The sequence below is a fragment of the Cornus florida genome, unplaced genomic scaffold, assembly GCF_030987335.1.
Source record: "Cornus florida cultivar Cherokee Brave unplaced genomic scaffold, ASM3098733v1 CherokeeBrave_3.0.0_Hap2_Chr01, whole genome shotgun sequence".
Classification (NCBI taxonomy): domain Eukaryota; kingdom Viridiplantae; phylum Streptophyta; class Magnoliopsida; order Cornales; family Cornaceae; genus Cornus; species Cornus florida.
The window spans coordinates 65,283,012-65,302,851 of record NW_026775571.1 but is presented as its reverse complement, the minus strand read 5'-3'; the positions used below and the strand labels follow the sequence as shown (position 1 = coordinate 65,302,851).

The following is a 19,840-nucleotide window of genomic DNA, read 5'->3' as shown; positions in this document are numbered from 1 at the left end:
TCATGAAACAAGAAATTATTACATAGTCCCGGCTAATCAATCAAGCAAATGTGTCAATTTTATTCAATTTTTTGCTAGCGTGTTGTCTTGTGATTGGCCGTGATCATGTAAACCTAGACACTCCCATGTGATTGAAATTGCATATATTTCTTTACTAGTTGCCTGATGTCATCCTCTATTGAGGACCAATAGTTTCCCATCTTCATTAACCATTTACAAGTGCACCACTCATGGTTCCAGTCGCAATCTGTCATGCAAGCAAATATGTTAGCTTTATTCTGTTTTTAACATGGATTGTGATTGACCGAGATCACATAATCCTGGACCATATAATAATTTCTCCCTTGGAGTGAGACACTCGCATTCTGCTTGGCATTTATAGACTTAAAAGGATCCCAACTCGAGATATTTTTGCATAGGTCGAGAGACTACATGATCTCGGACAATTACAATTCGACACACAAGTAAATGTGTCAACTTTATACAGATTTTTGCTTGCATGTTATCTTGTAATTGATTGGGACCATGTAATAATTTCTCGTCTCAACCCACCTCGCCCGGCTCTCATAGTTGTTGAAGTGTAAATTGGCGCTAGCCAACTCGAACTCGACCCGACTAATCAAATCCCATTTTTCATTGAGTTTCCCATTTTCCAATTTTGTTGGGCTTGGGACTGGGCGGAGCTAGAGGGCGGGGCTTGGGCCATGTCACCTCAAAAAATCTTCAAATTTCTTATTTATGGCTCCTCAAAAATAGTTATTTTGTAAATAAACATAACTGACATCTAAAAAGAAAATAATAATAATAAAATAAACATTCATTTATTGACCTAAAAATAGAGTTTGGAATAAATTTAACATGTGTCTTCTTGAAAAAAAAAAAAAATTTAGTTCATTATTATAGTAATCCTTATTTTTTGCAATTTTTACCTCAATGTATAGTTACTTCGGTTGCATACACTCGTGTATGAATTTAAGAGAGAAAAATGAGAAAATTATATGAATAATAACAGTGATATCATATATGATAAGATTTTTAATTGTCACTTGTTAACGACAAGCTATAACTACTCTGAGTTACTAAAATTACTTTTCTATTTTGTTTTTGATAATCCTATTTTGTAATTTGTAGAAGCTCGCCAAATTTTTTAATTTAATAATTTTTTTAATTTTTTATCAAGGTAATAATGATATATCTTTTCCAAAATGGAACCAATAGTCAAAAAAATATATATTCATAAATTGAATTTTTTTTTAAAAAAAAATAATTTTCTAGCAATATTTTTTATTAATCTCTTATCTTTTTACTTGTAACTTTTTGTTTCCTCCTCCTTATGTTTTCTCTTTCTCGTATCAGTTATCCTCTATTTGTACAAGTTATGTTCTTCTCATTTTTGGATAATAAGTTTTCTTTCTCTATTTATTTGGACTACACTGCATAGTTTCGGGAGAGATTTTATATATTCGGTATGATACTCTTACATTTTTTTTTTTGTTTCTTTTTTTTTTCAATCAACATTCGAGAAGTGTATTCTCAACCAATTTGAAGGTTGAATCCGGACTACACGATTAAGATCTGCATTTTGGAAGAGATTTCCTACCCAGGGTTGCGGTTTATTGTGGAACATTTAGGATGGAATCATTCAAGTTTCTACTAGGCACAATTTTGGTTAAATGAATATTAGTAGTGAAAAGTGAAAGAAAAAGAAAGTGAAGTGAAGAAAAGAAAATAAATATTTTATTGTGTATTTAATTAGTATGAATGTTTTTCATACTTTAAAAACAAATTTAAAATAATTATTTTTTTATTTGAATAACATGAAATTTACTATACAAAAGCTTTTCCTAGAAATTAAATTTTTTATTTATTTTTTGTAAGAAAATTTTATGACAAATATAGGTGGTTATGAAAAGTATAAATAGTTACCCTATTATTCTTTAACGTCCACGAGGAATATACTTTTCAACTTGGCACATAAATTTAAAAATAGAAAAAAAAAATTATATCAATGTCAATTCATTGAGAAAAATACAAATGCTTCAATAATAATAAGATGGAAGGGTGGTATCGATGTGTTCAATGATAAAAATAATAAAATAAGAAAAAATAAAAAATAAAAACATAAGAATGTAGTTGATGAGTTGCAATTGAAGGTGACCATCATGAAAAATTGTTTGGTGATCAATTCTAATAACTAGCAATGACCGAGTGTGAGGCGGCTAAGTTAGTGCGGACACAAAATATAAGTACAACACAATACAAAATGCGATAAATTTACAATAAAAATACGTGAAAGAATAATGATATATTATATTATCATATATATACAAATGAAATTTTACTCATTTTATCCATATTATTATATATAAACTTACTAATTGGAGCTTCAAGTTAGATGTTTGTAGTTTTGGTTTTCTAATATTTTATATTATTTTTTTAATTAACTCATAATATAAATGTGCATTGTGAACTTCTGAAATCCATGTCATTTATTATGTCTTATGAATTTTCACTCCAATTTTACATATGGAATCAAGTAAAATAGGAATAAATTTTAGTTCTACTTCATTTCTAAAACCATATTTCCTAATAGATTAATTTTAGCTACCATAACATTAATGAGAAAAAAATCTTGTTTGATTTTGTTATATAAAACAATTCCAAGAACCACTAAAATAAAATTAATTTTTATAGAATAGAAAAAGGAGCATTCCTTTGAAATCGAGTATTTTTTTTTTTTTTTTTTTTTTTAAAACATTGTTTTCATATGTTAGATTTTATGAAAGACTCATTCAAACCAACTTTTTCTATAGTAGTATTATTTTCCTTGTCTATGAGAATAGAATGTTGTGGGTGGGTCTTCTCGTTTAGTTGTTTTGTTATGACCTGAAAGTTATCAATTCGAAATAAAAAATAATCTTTATATATTGGACTAGCCCTTTTATTACAATAGAATCGTAATGTAATCTCGTAACAAACATTGATTAATGGTATTTTTCTTAAATATGGGTGGTTGTACATTAAGATTTCATGAGATTTACGTGATTTGACAAATTATTGACGTCCAAGGCCAAGTGTAGTTTTCCCAAAAATTTACATTTACCAAACTTACCACTAATGACTTTCGTGAAACAGAAATTGACATTAATTTACATTTGCCAAACTTACCTCTAATGTATTTTATGAGTTATATTTATTAGTCTAAGCATTAAACATCTTAGATGGGTATCATTTATTCTATATAATCTATTTGACATTAATTTTGATGTTGTATTAGACTGCACCGGAATCGGCATTTTTTAATTAATATTAAAAAAAACTTAATTAATCGATTTTCACCATGCACGAACATATCTTCCGATCTTCATAATTTAAATTCCCATTTTAAATATCATCTCCTTTAAAAATAAAGGCATTTTTCAATTAAAATCATATACACATGCATAATTTAAATTCTTATTTTTTAATATTATCTTAGTAAAATAAATAAATACGAACATGCACCATGTATAGTACAATACAGATTACTTGTCTATCTCACTCAATTTTAAAATAAAATAAAAACACCAAATCCCACCGCATTTACTTCCTATTGTTGTTATTATTATTATTATTCACTCATTTTTTTGGATGCTCACATAATAAATTATTGAAAAAATTATACTTGAGAGTCCTAAATAATAAATTGGTATACACTAAGTCATACGATCCTTTTAATAGGTTTTGGTCTTACACTCCGAGTGCGCGAAGTGTGAGATTCGAATGCACTTTCACTCGTATTTCCATTATTTTTCACTTATTTTTGTCGCTTTCTCACTCTATTTCTTGAATTCGCTTTCACTCCCACTTTTGTTTTCGCTTATTTTTGTCGCTTTCTCACTCTATCTCTTGAATTCACTCTCACTCCCACTTTCGCTTTCGCTTTATGTGACTTAAATATATGGTTCCCAATGTAATTATTTTTTGGTAATTAATTATTTTATTTAATCCAACCAAAACAAAAAATAAAATTTTAAAATAAACAAATTTGTTATTTAAAATTCCTAACTTTACTTAAATATAATTTTTCTTTTTAAATTTCCTACCCTAATATTATATTAATGGTATTAATTGGTTTTGGCAGTTACTTTTCTCTTTTTTTAGGATTTTTTTTTTTTTTTTGTCAATTTCTCTTATTAATTAATTAAAGAAATCTTTAATAAAAGTAACGATACATGAACCCCGATTTGTATGTATTACCATATAAGAATATTGTTGATTCAATTACAAAAATACCCCTTATTCATTATCTCTCAATGCAAATAGTATATCCGTTCAAAACCACATTATTTCTTTGAATTAATCTAAAATTACGAGGGCAAAACTGTACTTTCATACACATTCTGAACCGTCCCAATTCTGGCCGAACGAACCTTGGGGTTGCCACTATAAATAAAGTAACAAACTGAACTAAAACATTTATTCAAAACAGAATACAAATATCCATAAAAAAGAACAGAAAAGAAAAAGCAAAGAAGAAAAGAAAAAACAAGAACTCCCCACCTTGATTCTCTCTCTAGAACCTAGACAACTTTCTCTCTCTACCCTCTCTCTAGCTTTACCAACCAAGTTGTAAGTTGCAAGGTACCAACCACACCATATAACAACATTCGTTAGGCCATGGCATCATCGTCATCGGTACTACTGTCCAAGGTGGTGGCGAAGGTGGCGATAGTGGTGGTGGGTTTATCTATAATCACCTGCGGTGAGACGTTGGAGAGTGCGACGTGGTGCGTGTCGAGGAGTGAGGCCAGCGACGTGGCATTGCAGACTGCTATGGACTACGCCTGTGGGGCAGGGGCGGACTGTACACCCATTCAGTCGTCCGGGTTGTGTTTCCTGCCAAACACGGTGCAAGCACACGCTTCCTATGCCTTCAACAGTTTCTACCAGCGCAAGGCCCAAGCCCCTGGGGCTTGTGACTTCTCTGGCACTGCCACCGTTGCTAGAACTGATCCCAGTTTAGTGTTTCTCTCTCTACACTTTCTCTCTCTACAAATATATATATATATATATATATGTGCATACATATATTATTTACTCTCTTACATGTTTTTTTGTTTTTATTTTTTAGGTTATGGATCTTGTGATTATCCATCATCTCTAAGGTATGCGCCCTTCTTTTTATTGTCTTCAATTTCATCTATTTATTTAACCATACTTAAGTGTTTTTTTAATTTTTTTTATACTTTTATGGGTGTTTTTAAAGTTTAGGGCATGTTTGCAACCATTTTTTTTATTTTATCTGTTGTTTGTTTTGATTTTGCACAATAACTTATCCTTTAAAATAAATAAAAAAGTAAAAGAAAGAAAAGCCCAAATTAAAAAAACAAGAAAAAGATGGTCACTCTTTTTGCTAATATAGCTATACTAGTTTACAACTGTAGCAATATTTAAAATAAAACAAATCCAATGCAATGTAAATAAAATTTTTTTATTACAAATAGTAGACTTTATTTTCTGCAAAACATGTGTATGCTTCGGAATAAATTGAAGCACAACAAATATTTGTTTCATATGGAATGAAAAATTGCAAAACAGTAACATTGCCGAACATGCCCTATATGGCTATACATATATATATATATATATATATATCCTTCCAACTAGTATATCTATATATATGTATATGTATTAGATATACTGGGAGAGAGCGCTTCTCGTGAGGCGTTATGTGTGAAAGCGTTTGCTTTCTCGTGTATTGTTGCTATTGTGGATTTTTTACACGTGTCTTCATGCGTGGGAGGGATTGAGTTGTCTGATCGGCATATTGGATCTAGACCGTTCGCTTTTCAAGTAATGCCAGTACTCATCAGTTTCAAATCTGTCTTTGGTTCTTTAAATTTTGACCGTTTGATACAGAGTAGATTTCTGTAGAGGACATAATCCCAAGGCTTATGAGTTATGATGTTGGGCTGAAAGTAGTACGTATTAGCAACTTGACAGCAATGACATTGGGCAGTGGACTATGTGAGTAAATTGACGTGAAAGGACACGTCTAACAAGGCAAATCTTTTGCATCAAATCCTTTTATATCTTCAACTGAAATTGTTACCGAGTGCGGAGCGTCGGCGGCATCCCAATTTGCAGTCTGATATGGATCCTAAGGGCCCTACCAGGGAGTTCCGGTGCCAGCAAAAAAAAAAAAATTTGAACCAGTATAACGAACAAACACTGCCTAGTTTTGATAAATCACAGTGTCTGCTTTAACTAATTTATGGAATTCGTGCAAGACACTCCTACATGTTTGCATTTAGGAGAAGAGAAATCAATTCAGAGAGGTTTGCACTTAGGAGAAGAGAAATCAATTCAGAGAGGTTTGCACTTAGGAGAAGAGAAATCAATTCAGAGACCCTATGTTTCATTAGACACCACCTTAGAATTAAACATTGCCTTTTTTATACTAAAAAAAAAAACACTAGCCATATTTATTTATTATTATTATTATTATTATTATTTTATCTTGGTGATAAACTCACACACCTACTTTCTCCACGTGACTTGGACCCTGAAACTTCTATTTTGATATGTGAAAAAATAATACTCCCTCTGTCCCAAATTAGATGTTGCTTTTGGGGAGTAGGAATTTTTAAGGGAACATGTGGGACATGTCTTGTCTCCTTGGAAAGTTACTAATTTGTCATTATATTCAAGTTTGAAATTTTAAACTCCAAAGACATATATGAAAAGATATAAAATATATTATTTGAAAAAGGAAAGTGGATAACTATTTTGGGACAAACCAAAAAGGGAAACATGACATCTTTTTTTGGGACAGGATAACTTTTGTGGTATCATATTATTGAGGGATTTATTTGTCATTTGACAATTTCAATTACATTTTTAAAGAGTTCTGAACTTCTGATACATGAATCGGGAATCCTTACAATTTTTATTTCTTGACATTCCAAAATCAGAAGACTGTTTTGATTTTAGAAGTTATTTTTGAAGTTTGATTTTAACAAGTGCGCATAGATGTGTTCTGAACTCAACTACATGTGATCTTGGATTTCTTAGTTGGTTGCAGTACACAGAATTGATTAGTATTTTGGTTGTGGTCCTTGTGAAACTAGCCTAGTAATAGTGGTATTAGAGGCAGTGCTACCATGCAGAGGTGCGGTCCGCTTGCCATCGATGACACTTGTTATTGTGATCGGTTGAAAAACCAATCCGAGCGTCTGCGAACTGGTGCAATTGTTTTTCAATCAATCACAACTCTGAAATAAAATGAAAATCACATTGATTGGTTGAACACGATTACTACTGTTCACAATTTTTCTACCAATCACAACAAGTATCAATGATACTTGCCCTAGCACTCTTATAAGGTTGGGCTAGAGGAGCTTGTCCCAATTTTGAGTCTCGTATCTCGTATTTGTATATGCTTATAACATAAAATAATCTTTTCTTTTCTTTTTTTATTTTCTCTCCTTTATCTCTTCCAAATACAATGAAGTTTACCAATATATTATTTTCGCATTCTTATTTTATCCAAACACAAGAAGTTGTAAATACTATCCTCTCGTATTCTTTCTTTTTCCTCATAATATCCAAGAACTCTGTCAATATTAGGATACCAAGAGATTGTGTTGGTTTTAGTTGAAAAGTAAATTTGTAATTACCCAGGCACACGTGTTCAAACCTCACACTTGACAATACGAAGGCCACACGTGAGGGGGCATGTTGAAAGATTTAAATATTAAAGTTACACCCAGCTTCAGTTTTTGAAATAGATGGTTGTTAATAAGTTCCAATCTAGACTTGGTTGGTTCCGGTTGGAGTCGTTCAAATGTTTAGATTTTACACAAGAAGTGGTGTCTGTTTCCAGTTTTAAGGCAGGTCAAAGCTTGATAGCTCTACTTACATTCATTTTAAGACATGAAACTGCTTACCTGCGAGCCCGTTCTCTTCCGATCCATACGTAATTGCTTAGTTCAAGTTACCCCCGATTACAGGTTAGGAGGGCAGTTTAGAGACACACCAATATTTTGGAAATAATAGGCACAACTTTTTCCTTTTCTTTGGTGGGAGTTGATTGAAGCAGCAACCACAAGCTCCACAAGTGTTAATAAATAACATTGGGCCAATGACAATTGTGGTCAGCTAACCGCCTATTAGAGCAACCTATGACCTGCCATGACCTAAATTCCTCACTAGAGCAAATTGTCCGGTGAGTAGTTGGAGGAAAGATAAGTTCACACTACTATGGGGTATAACCTATGAAGCACGGACACGCCCATAAGGGGTGCCGTGCCAGTGTCGAACACGTGGTATAACCTATGAAGCATGGACACGCCCATAAGGGGTGCCGTGCCAGTGTCGGACACGTGTCTGACACTGGCACGGCACGTGTCCAATTTTTTATTATTTTTTTCAAGGTCGGACACGGCAAAGGATACGCCAAACACGTAGGCGACACGCTGAGGATACGGCGGAGACATGCTTGTTCGGTTTTTTTTTTTTTTTTTGAAAAGACAAAGAAGAATGAATGTGTGTAATAATGTGTGTGTATATATATGCTAGTGATCTAGAAATCTAAAAAAGATTAAGAGTAAGATCTTCTGTGGGTGTTGGCTTTACCGGCGAACAAGAGGAACAACCTCTTATTTTCTATCCAAAGCTTCATCAGATCTTTTGGCTTGATTGAATGCTTGATTGAATGCCGGAGAAGAGGCGGAGTAGATGATGAAGACTGAAGAGACGTGAACCACGCGTGGAAAGTGAAATCAGAAATGGGATAGAATTGTGATTTCTTGCCTTATCATCTTAAAAGGTGTGTTAAAAAAAGAAATAAATTAAAAATCATACATGTTATGTTTGGTTATAACTTATAATGATAGCGTGGATATAAATTTATATTTTAATAAAATTTGAACTTATGATTTATATATATTTTTTTAAGAGTAGTAGGAATTATTTGGTTAACCTAATTTAAATATAAATAAAAAATTAAATAAAAATAAAAATTTATATATAATAAAAATATATATATTATTATTTTATTACCGTATTTTTGTCGTTTCTGTGTTTTATTTTTTTAAAATTTCTCGTATCTTCGTGTCGTGTCATACCGGTGTCCCGTATCCGTGCTTCACTAACTATCTAGTTCCCACACTATATGACCTCTACTAGGGAAGGAGTGGCAAATCCATTTAATATCCAAATTTGTTATACTGGCTTCCCGAATTGAAAGAATACAACATCGCGTTTTCAATGAAAATCACTTCCAAACAGGTCTAATCTTTAAGTTCGGTATAATTTAATCCTAAACCATATAATGTTTGTTTTAAGATATTTGAAAAAGTGTTGCTGTTTTTTTCTGACAATGCTTAATGGTTCTAATTTTCAGCACGGCTGGAGGGTCACCCACCACTCCCACCACAACACCGACAGTGAATGCGCCACCAACACCTGGAGGCGCCACGACACCACTCTATGGCACTGGAGGATTGACACCAGGCTTTGGACCCGTAATACCAGACGGAAACAATTCTTCTAAAGCTTCTCCTGGGCGTTTAGTTACAGCAATCTTTGTTCCCGTCTCTCTCTTTCTTGTTCTATCCTTCATATGCTAACCCATGTAGGTCTTCGAAAAGAAATTGCATCGTCTCATGACTAGGTTAGTACAGTTTTGTTAGAAATTGGATGGAGTCTTCTTTTGTTAGCTTCCTAGAATACCATTTGATTTTTTGCTTTTGTTCTCTTCTGGTGTGTTAAAAGAGTTGTTAGCAGATTTTAAACTGGCTGGTTCAGCGAACTTCATTTAGCTAGACGTGCTCGATTTGAGCTAATCTTAAACTCATTTAACATTAAAAATTTTTAGGCTTTCAACAAATTAAATCCAATGTCCAATTCAATTGTTTATTTTGTCCATAAACATCAAGGTCAAGGGCGTGAGCAATTTGAATCTGAGGAACAGGTTGGTAGTTTTATTGGTTAATACAGAGGTGATATTTGCTTTGTTTTTTAAGGCAAAATAGATATTTATTTATAGTTATGTTTGAATGATGAATTTGGGGAAGTTATTACATGTTCTCAGCACCAATCACCAATGGGCACGTAAACAATTGTGTCGGAAATGTGCAAGCTTTATTCAACAATCTATTTATTGAAAATATTATTGGATATATATATATATATATATATATTAATTCTACAAACAGCTCAATGTTAAACAGCACTTTGTAAAAAGAAGGCAATAACCAAAAGCAAATGCTCACTTTGATGCCCCATCTGCTGCTTTACATTCTTCTAAATAGCACCCATGCTTTAGTTCTAAGCTTCCAGTTTTGTGAAAACCTTAACAAGAGAAGGAAACCAAGGCATAACTACACAATCACTCAAGTGACTGAATTATAGGGGAGAAAATAAATACCAAATGTAATTCTTTTCTTTCTTTTTTTTTTTTTTTTTTTCCTTTTTTGTTTTATTATTATTATTATTTTATAACAATGTATCTGACCAAATGATTGGCTCTATCTTCTTGAGGTGCAGGCACCAAGACTAATTGATCCACCCTATAGAGTTGGTAATGCTTTTCAAGTGCAAATTGAGGTTCAAACATGTATTTTACCAATAGTCTTGTGACCTAGTGGTAGGTACTTTTTCGCTTTCGAAAGTAAAAGGTCGAGGGTTCAAGTTTCCATTAAGAACAAAAGTGAGTGTGCGAGTGTATTTATTGTAAACATCATGGTTAAAGGCATGAGCAATTTCAATCTGAGAAGCAGGTTGTTGGTTGTTAGTTTTATTATTAATACAGAGGCAATTTCAAAAGTGGGTGTGCGAGTGTATTTATTGTAAACATTATGGTTAAAGGCACGAGCAATTTCAATATGAGAAGCAGGTTGTTAGTTTTATTATTAATATAGAGGTGATATTTGATTTGTTTTTTTAGGCAAAATAGATATTTATTTATTGCTATGTTTGAATGATGAATTTGAGGAAGTTATTACATGGTCTCGGGACCAATCACCAATGGGCACATAAACAATTGTGTCGGAAATATGCAAGTTTTATTCAACAATCTATTTATTGAAATTATTATTGGATATATATATATATATATATATATATATATATATATATATATATATATATTAATTCTACAAACAGCTCAATGTTAAACAGCACTTGTAAAATCTGCTGCTTTACAATCTTCTAAATAGCACCCATGCTTAGTTCTAAGCTTCCAGTTTTGTGAAAACCTTAACAAGAGAAGGAAACCAAGGCATAACTACACAATCACTTGAGTGAATTATAGGGGAGAAAATAAATACCAAATGTAATTCTTTTATTTATTTATTTATTTTTTTTATGACAATGTATCTGACCAAATGATTGGCTCTAACTTCTTGAGGTGCAGGCACCAAGACTAATTGATTCACCCTATAGGGTTGGCAATGCTTTTCAAGTGCAAATTGAGGTTCAAGCATGACTACTTGTATTTTACCAACGGTCTTGTGACCTAGTGGCAGGTACTTTCTCGCTTTCTAAAATAGAAGGTCGAGAATTCAAGTCTCCATGAGAACAAAAGTTGGTATGAGAGCATATTTATTATAAATGAAAAAAAAAATATGACTAATAGTTTTCTTCTTTTTTTTTTGACGAACGATGGTAATGTTGGGCCTCTTATAATATTCAATAATTTACCACCGGACACATGTAGTCCTTCGTCTCACATGTATCAGGCAATTATCGGAAAAAAAATTCTGATAGTGGTCACAAGAAACTACTAGTGTTAATTACCTTTGCTTCAACTGGGCACTTGTCAGGCTGCCTTACAATGTAAATCTGATCTCCAACCTTGTTGTACATGTCCTGATTCCGGTGCCATGACCACAGAGCATGTGTCTCATTTTTCACCTGCGCATCACATATGGCTCATTAGTTTGTAGTGCTAAATGCAAACAATAAGTCCAACAGACAAATTTATGAGCTACTAGAGAAGGTGCATCATCTAGAAAGTAAGGAACACGGATACAATACGATACGGATATGTTTTGTCTCAAAATTTAAGACATGAATACGGTAGGGGATATGTCAAAAAATAATAATATAATATATCATTATTATTATATGTATAGAATATTTTTGGTTCATTATCTTCACATTGTCATGAGTGAAATTACTAGTTTGAAAGTTGGAACTTGAGTTAGATGTTTATTATTTTTTATTTTCTAAAAATTCAAATTAATTTTCTAATTAACCCATAATATATTGTAAAATTGGATCCGGATAACATTCTTCTAAAAAATAATAACACTAATTACAAAACTACCCGCCGTATCCTAAAGGTGTCTCAAACGTGTTTGTGTCGTGTCTTCACCGTGTCTATGTTGTGTTCCAGCTGTGTCCAACCAAGGGAAAAAAAAATATATCAATACATTTCTAGCTGTGTAACGTGTCCGAGTCATGTCTCACGTGTGTCTAAGTTCCGACACCGTCATGACACTCCCACAAAAAGTGTCCGTGCTTCTTAGTGTATCATTATCAAGTAAAAATGATAAAAATAATCCAATGGTATTTCCAATTTTCCAACTACCTCTAGAGTGGAAAATGCAGACTTCATATCCCAATAGGAACAAAATGGGTTTAAAAAATAAATAAGACAGTAATCTCATGAAAGCATCCATAACTAAAAACTAATTGACTGAGAATCATCCGATGATCCAACCGCTAAAATGTTGTTTTTGCTTGCATGAGAGGGGGAGAGGGGGTACCTCAAGAATTCCATGGCCAAAGCTACTTTCCCTGTATGCACTATAATCGGGCTGCTTGTCCCAACAGAATTTACCAGCTGCTGGCCCTGATGTAAAATTGTATGCACAAAAGCCACCCATAAATTCATCCGGTGTCGTAGATGGTTCGGGACAGTTACCAGGTTCATCAGCGTGTGGAATTGCCATCTTCTCTCGGTTACCACCATCGCCAACTGTGATATAAACCGGACCACAGGGATCCAAGGTGTAGTTATATACTCTGTTTGACCTCTCATACGCGTGAACCTGTTGGTTTTTGCCAAAGAAAACCATACTATCAACTGCTCTATGCATGTACTTTGTCAGAAAGGTAGCAAAAAAAGGATTTGTATCAAGAACTTGCATAGGTAGAGCGAAAAATAGATGAAAAGTTCATCATATTTATACAGTAGTTGAAAATTATAAGTTAAAAAGATGCTAATTTCTGGATTGATGATCCAAACAAAGAAAAAGGTAACGATGGATATTCAATGAGAAAAAATCCCATCTGATATATAGTCCTCCTTTACTTAGTTTTGTAAATCAGTTGGGACTGAAGCAAAACAATATATATATAGATATATAGTCCTCCTTTACTTAGTTTTGTAAATCAGTTGGGACTGAAGCAAAACAATACATATATATATATATATATATATGTATATCTGAAATTACTTGAAAAGAACAATGTTAACTATTATTGCATCAGGAAGAAGATTCCACCACGAAACAAGAAAGAAACTTAAATAGATTTTCCAAGTGGGAGAGATGCAGACCAAAACTGTCAGTAATTCAAAACTATTATATGATTTTTAATTTATTTTCATGATTTTCATTTTAGGTTACTACTGCTCCTTTTTTCTTCCTTTCCAAAAAGGGTATAGGGTTTTAGGAGTCAAATTGGATATTCGCAGTTACTAAACTAGTTAGTGTCAATTTTGAGGTCTTTATGATATTTCTTTTCTAATTTATGATGTAAATTAAGAAAGGGCTTATTAGTTAATAGATTAGTTTAGTATTATCCACAAATTTCTAGTCATTTTCCTGGCATGCTATTCACTTATTGGTTAATATATCAAAAACAAAATGCATGTTTAGGAAAAAGCTAATAACAAAACCCCAAAACAATGAACACTTACGTGTCCATTAAAGACTATGTCGACACCGTATTTGTAGAGTAGTTCCTCCATAGCTACCCTCATGCACTCAGCTTCTCTGTAATGTGCCTTGTAGCTGCTATACCAAGGTGGATGCCAAGTAGCTACCAACCATGGAGTCACTTTCCTGTCAACGTTAGCCAGATCTCTCTCCAACCATTTGTATTGATCCGCTGAAAAAATAAAAAAATAAATATCTCATTACATTTAAAGTATGCATCGACAAAATTTGTGAAAGTGTTCTTTCCTTGATTAAAAATAGCAAGACAAATACGCGATGACCTACAATCCAAATGGGTAAATTGCATACACATACATATATATAAGGTTGATAGATGGAAGAAAGCATAATTATGTGACTTTACCTGATTTGTTATAAGCAATGTAGCCACCAAGCATTATGAAATGAATGCCTCCTGCATTGAAAGAATAATAGAATGTTGATGAAGATAGACTTTCTTCAGATGGAAATGCAAACCTAGAACCGTAAGCTGCAAACGTCAGATTCCCAGCCTGCAATTCTATTTCGTGGTTCCCTTCCACCACCATTATTGGAACATTGGACACCAGAGGCTGCATGAACCTGGAAATTTGTATCCAATGGTATACGCATGAGATAACTGAAATAGAAGCTGTCATAAAAAGTAATGCTCAGTTTGGTCAGACACATTATGACACCCATGGCAAAAGCACAAACATAATCAAGAAATTAATAGAAAACAAAAAAATCCACACCCATAAAATGCAAAGAATAACGTGGTTCGGCTTATAGCTTACGTCCACGGTGAAGATCCGTGAAAAGCTCTCACTATGCAAAGAAGAAAGGAGATTACAAGTCTCTCAAGTCCTAACCCCGGTACCCCTTTGGTCTTTCTCAGACTCTATATCTCGATTAGTGTTCTCTAGAACAAAATAAACCCTAGCAAACAAATGTTGTAGCCTAGTGATACTTCCTCACCTTTCAAAGTAGAAGGCCGAGGGCCAAATCCCCATAAGAGCAAGTGGGGGTGTGAGTGTGTTTCTTGACAAGGTACAAAATAATAATAATAATAAATAAATAAAATAAACCTAGCACCCTTATATATCGGGTTACGATAGAGACTAGAATCCAAGTCCAAGACTCGTAAGACAAAAAAGGGGGTCAAAATCCACATAAAGTCCCCGACTGGGGTCAAGAGTACCAGGTCAAAACGCGATTCTGGCCGAAAGCAAATTTCAGGCCACAACTCAACACAAGTCAATACCAAGATCACCAACTGTTAAGGACCTTGTCAATTTCAAGGCATCAATAACTTGAAAATATAGTTTTAAAGAAACTGATTATTAAGACATGAATTGGCACATATCCCTCAAAATTCTCCTTATATAATAATTCAAGAAGTTACCCATCTTAATAACTCAAAAGTCTTTTGCAGTCAATCTTTCAAATTATTTATGCATGCTCTAAACCAGATGCAAATCAATTTCAAAACCTTAGATCTCTCTCTTGTTGTTTTAAGATTTTTTTTCCAATTTTGTCAAAAAATTATCTAGTTATCTACAATATAGTTTTATGGTTCAACTGGTCTAATCACCAATATGATCTTATGAAGCTGGAACAGCAGTTTTCCCTCCAAAACCTGCACAGTTATATTAACTGAGAAATAAAGGGGCTTGTTTGGTTCTGTTTCCCAAAAACAATTGTAAAGAACTAATAAAACAGAAAACTATTTAGAGAACTTTAAAGTCAGTTGTATAAAAACAGCCATTTCTTTAACTGATAATCTCACAAGTTTTTGTACAGTTTTTTGATTTCCAACTCTCTGATAACTATTCTCAGAAAACTGAACCAAACAAGCCCAAAATTTCTTACAGCTTGTCATTTCACTGCACCAAAAATTTCTTACAGCTTGTCATTTCACTGCACCAAATGTTGCAAAGAAACAAATTCATTCTAAAAGAGAAAAAGGTTTGACGTTTACCTTCCCCAATAATCCCACCGAGGCTGATAGGTCTCGTGTATTGGAGTTTGTGAAAACGAGCAAGAGTAGCAATCAGATCCAGTTCCATTTGTGAGATACATGTTAGCATAACATACATCCCCAACTAATAGAACAAGATCAGGATGGTTGCTCATCAAGTGCATGATTGTTGAAGTTGTATTGTATGTAAGACCCAGGTCTCCCACAATTGCTATTCTATTTGGGTAACTCCTGGGACAAGAAATAGGCATAGTCTTGAAATAATAGATATCACTCATTGCTGGTATAGAAGGATCTCCACATTGATAATAGTATACTGTGTCAGGTTGCAACCCTGCAAGAGAATGTGATAGAGATATTAACTAAAGGCAATCAGAAGTTGATAATGTAAATTCATAAACAAGCAGGACATATCTCATTCTGTTATTTAATTCATTTTCATTTTCAAATTTGATATCGTTTATTCTCGAAAGAAGTCAATTAAGTTGCAGGAATGTCAAGAAAATATTATATGAAATACGTATCACTACAGATAGATCTACATCAGGAGAAGTTTGTAAAATTTTAATTTATGGTTCATAAGCAATGAGTTATAAGTAAACAAAATGTATAATTCATGCACAATTCCACTTGTACCGAATGTAAAAACCTGCTCAAAAAAAGTAAAAGAAAGTCAAATGAATATTACTATAATAAACCTGCACAAAAATCCTAATGACAAGCATATTAATTTTCCCTAAGAAATTATGCAGTGAAGAGGAAAAAGAGGTGTTTAATTGATCAGATTACTAAGGTGTCAAATCAGGAGGTTTTTGTTCCTTCAAGGGAAATCATGAATGAAGGACTCTGAAACTGAAATCAAATTCCAAGAATCTCTTATCATTTATTAACCTAAAAGAAAGAACATGCCGAAGGAACTTGTAGAATTTTGTAAGATGAAAACCCAACTTTTTCATACTTTCGCAGGTTGCTTGCTTCTTTCAAAAAACTAGGAAAAGGATCCCTTTCTGATAAAAATTTAAAACAAGAACCCTATTATTGTATCAACCTCTTGTTTTAGGCAATGATTATGGTGTTTTGCAGCAGCTTTTTGTGTTAATGCTTTGAAGAAACATGGTCATAGGTAAGCCGACAAAGTGAGAGAGAAGAAAATACCGACTAGAAAAGGAGTATAAGAATTCATGGAGTTTATTATGGTACCATATCCAGGAGCCTCACAGGGCCCCAAAACCCATCCTAACTCAGTAGAAATCTTATTTATAAGCTATGTTTGGAAGCACCAAATTGGTGCCTTTGTCCCCGCAGTTGGGGAAAAACCAAAGAACCTACATGGCCGATTCATTTCTTTGAATTCTTTTGATTGTGAACAAGTTTGCTATACCATAATACTCAGGGAAACATTCAGATTTTTCCAGACAATAGTCATTCTAAATGGGATGTGAAGAATTTCAGAAGACTATGTTACGTGAATGGTTCATAGTGGATCTTTCACATAGGGTCTTTAAAAGGCCTAATCGCTGAAAACTATGACATTGAACCTGTTCTAACCTTAGTATGCCCTTGTTTGTTACATTTTTTTGTAAATATTGCCCTTTGAAGATTTAAGGATAGGAGTGGTCACAACTAAATTAAGACAAAAACCTTGAACCTGTTTTTAAGGAAATTTAATCCTGATAATAGATGTATTATAATCAAGAAAATATGTATATATATATTGATAATCATACCTGTGAGACGGACGTGGTGTATAATTCCAGAAGTGTAGTTCTGGAGGCCTTCAAAAGGATAAAGTTGATTGTAAATTAGAGACTGACCCTCGGCTTGTTGAATCAATGGGAATTGTGACACCCCATAATGGACAACACTTGCAACTGTTTCAGGATTCAATGGTTTTATGTTGTCTCCAATTTGGAATTCCCCTGCAAATGCAATCCAATTTCGCATTGTCAAACACCATCCTAACAAAATTCTAAGTGAAATATTATTAAATTTAATTTTTTCACATGCCAATCATTAAAATAAATCAACATGTTCTGTTCTGTTTTGTGAACTATGCAAAAACTAAGAAATCAACATCAAGCTAACAAATTTTCATTGATTCCACATTTCAGTTTTACAATTTTGAAATCAGAAATACCAGCTTAGGTTAGAAGGAGGTGATTTCCCCCAATCACTCATAAATTCCACTAGTTTCATGATTTCACATATTTTGTCTTGTTGGTTTCAAAAACTATAAATTTTATTTTTCTGAAAACAAACAATCACAATCATAGATTTCATTAATAAAAAGTTCCAGCAAAAACTCAATTTCTTTGGGTCATTTTCTTATGAATTTCAATCAAATAATCAAATTAAAAGCATACCCAAATATATATATATATATACCAAAAAAGGGGTACCTGTAATTTTATTTTTCTGAAAACAAACAATTACATACATAAATTTCATTAATCAAAAAGTTCCAGCAAAAACCCAATTTCATCTGCCACTTTTTGGGTCATTTTCTCATGAAATTCAATCAAATAATCAAATTAAAAGCATACCAATATATATATATATATATATATATATATACACCCCAAAAAGGGTAACTGTAATTTTATTTTTAAAATTACAGGTAACCCCTTTCTCATCAATTCATTTTTTGTTGGTTTCAAAAGCTAAAAAAATTATTTTTTTGAAAAGAAACAAACACATACACGGATCAAAAAGTTCCAGCAAAAAATCCAATTTCATCTGCCACTTTTTGGGTCATTTTCTCATCAGTTTCAATCAAATTAAAAGAATACCCCAAAAAAAAAAACCAAAAAAAAAGGATACCTGTAATCCAAGTGATCCAAACTGAATCATAAGTTGAGGAGAGAGAAACTGAAATCTGTTCAGGCTCAAACCCTTTAACAGTCCTTTGGACCCGAGGATCGGTGTCCGGCAAATCGACGGCGTGCCCACGGAAGCTGTCATCGAGAGGGACGGTCACAGGCTTGAAGGGTCCATCAAGGGTAGTTGGAATTTCACCATGAACAAAGACCAAGCTCGTCACAATTAGAAGCAGCAAAAGGGGAAGTCCATTCACAGTCCTCAAATGAAAATCCATTTCTAGGGCTCACTTGCATCAAACAAATTCCCAAAACCCATAAATAAAACGAAACATAGAATTAGTCTCCAATGTGGAGATAAAGAAGGTTTAGAGAAGTGTACAAGAGACCTTTAGCGTTTCCTTAAAGCATATATATAAACAGATACACACGCATATATATATATATATATATACACAGAGAGAGAGATACAGAGGCTTGGTGGCAACTTGCAGGTTTGTGAAGGGTGAGGATGGTGTGAAGGGGGTGGCCTTCGGACACTGAACGGTTACTGGCAGTTACCCTGCAAACTGAAAAGCAGCAATGTTGCGTGTTTGAAAGTTTTTCTGTTTTTTTTTTGGTTGTTTATTTTCATTTATGTATTTATGTTTTTTTCCTTCCAAGTGTCAGCTTTTTTTAGGTTAAAGAGAGACAATGATAAGAATCAAAGATGTCTGACATTTCCATCAATTTATGGGTTTTTGCCTTTCTTTGGTTTTACCAATTTTCATTCCCTATGTTGTTTTTACCTAGAAGTCCTCAAAATTCCCACTAGATCATGTTAGTTCCATTATTGTGGATCACATAGGAGTCACCAGAGTTGTTCCATCTGAGCATGAATTTTCAAAACTCATCAAATCTTCAAATTAATGCACCATAAAATTCTCTGTCATTTTAAAAAAATCCCTCAAAATCGTACTTCGATTGGGTCACTTTTACCATTGGACCTTAAAAAGGAATCCTATAATTTGTCTAATTGCAATGCATCATCAAAAAGGTTTATAGAAGGATCGAAACCTTATCAAAATCGATTTTATTTGTTAAAATTGAATAAACATGTGAATATATATATTATGTGATTTTTTTTTCAT

At 33.1% G+C, this 19,840-nt stretch overlaps 2 protein-coding genes across 5 annotated transcripts; one reads left to right on the top strand and one right to left on the bottom strand.

Moving 5' to 3' along the window:
* Positions 1-4,135: 4,135 nt before the first annotated feature.
* LOC132299128 (PLASMODESMATA CALLOSE-BINDING PROTEIN 3-like) lies at positions 4,136-10,878 on the top strand. Its single transcript, XM_059795593.1, has 4 exons — positions 4,136-4,999; positions 5,114-5,147; positions 9,389-9,658; positions 10,534-10,878. Exons 1-3 carry the CDS (start codon positions 4,660-4,662, stop codon positions 9,612-9,614), a joined length of 600 nt encoding a protein of 199 aa, XP_059651576.1. The 5' UTR covers positions 4,136-4,659; the 3' UTR covers positions 9,615-9,658; positions 10,534-10,878.
* Positions 9,639-19,408, bottom strand: LOC132299103 (purple acid phosphatase 15-like). 4 transcript variants are annotated; one of them, XM_059795571.1, is made up of 8 exons: positions 18,715-19,404; positions 17,622-17,813; positions 15,895-16,228; positions 14,299-14,516; positions 13,916-14,106; positions 12,759-13,043; positions 11,785-11,901; positions 9,639-10,338 (listed from the first exon to the last, which is right to left on the bottom strand). In XM_059795571.1, exons 1-8 carry the CDS (start codon positions 18,986-18,988, stop codon positions 10,315-10,317), a joined length of 1,635 nt encoding a protein of 544 aa, XP_059651554.1. In that variant the 5' UTR covers positions 18,989-19,404; the 3' UTR covers positions 9,639-10,314. The 4 variants fall into 4 exon arrangements, with proteins under 4 accessions (XP_059651554.1, XP_059651561.1, XP_059651546.1 ...); XM_059795578.1 differs by lacking the exon at positions 9,639-10,338 and adding an exon at positions 11,112-11,243; XM_059795563.1 differs by lacking the exon at positions 9,639-10,338 and having other exon boundaries at positions 11,563-11,901; positions 18,715-19,405.
* Positions 19,409-19,840: the final 432 nt, after the last annotated feature.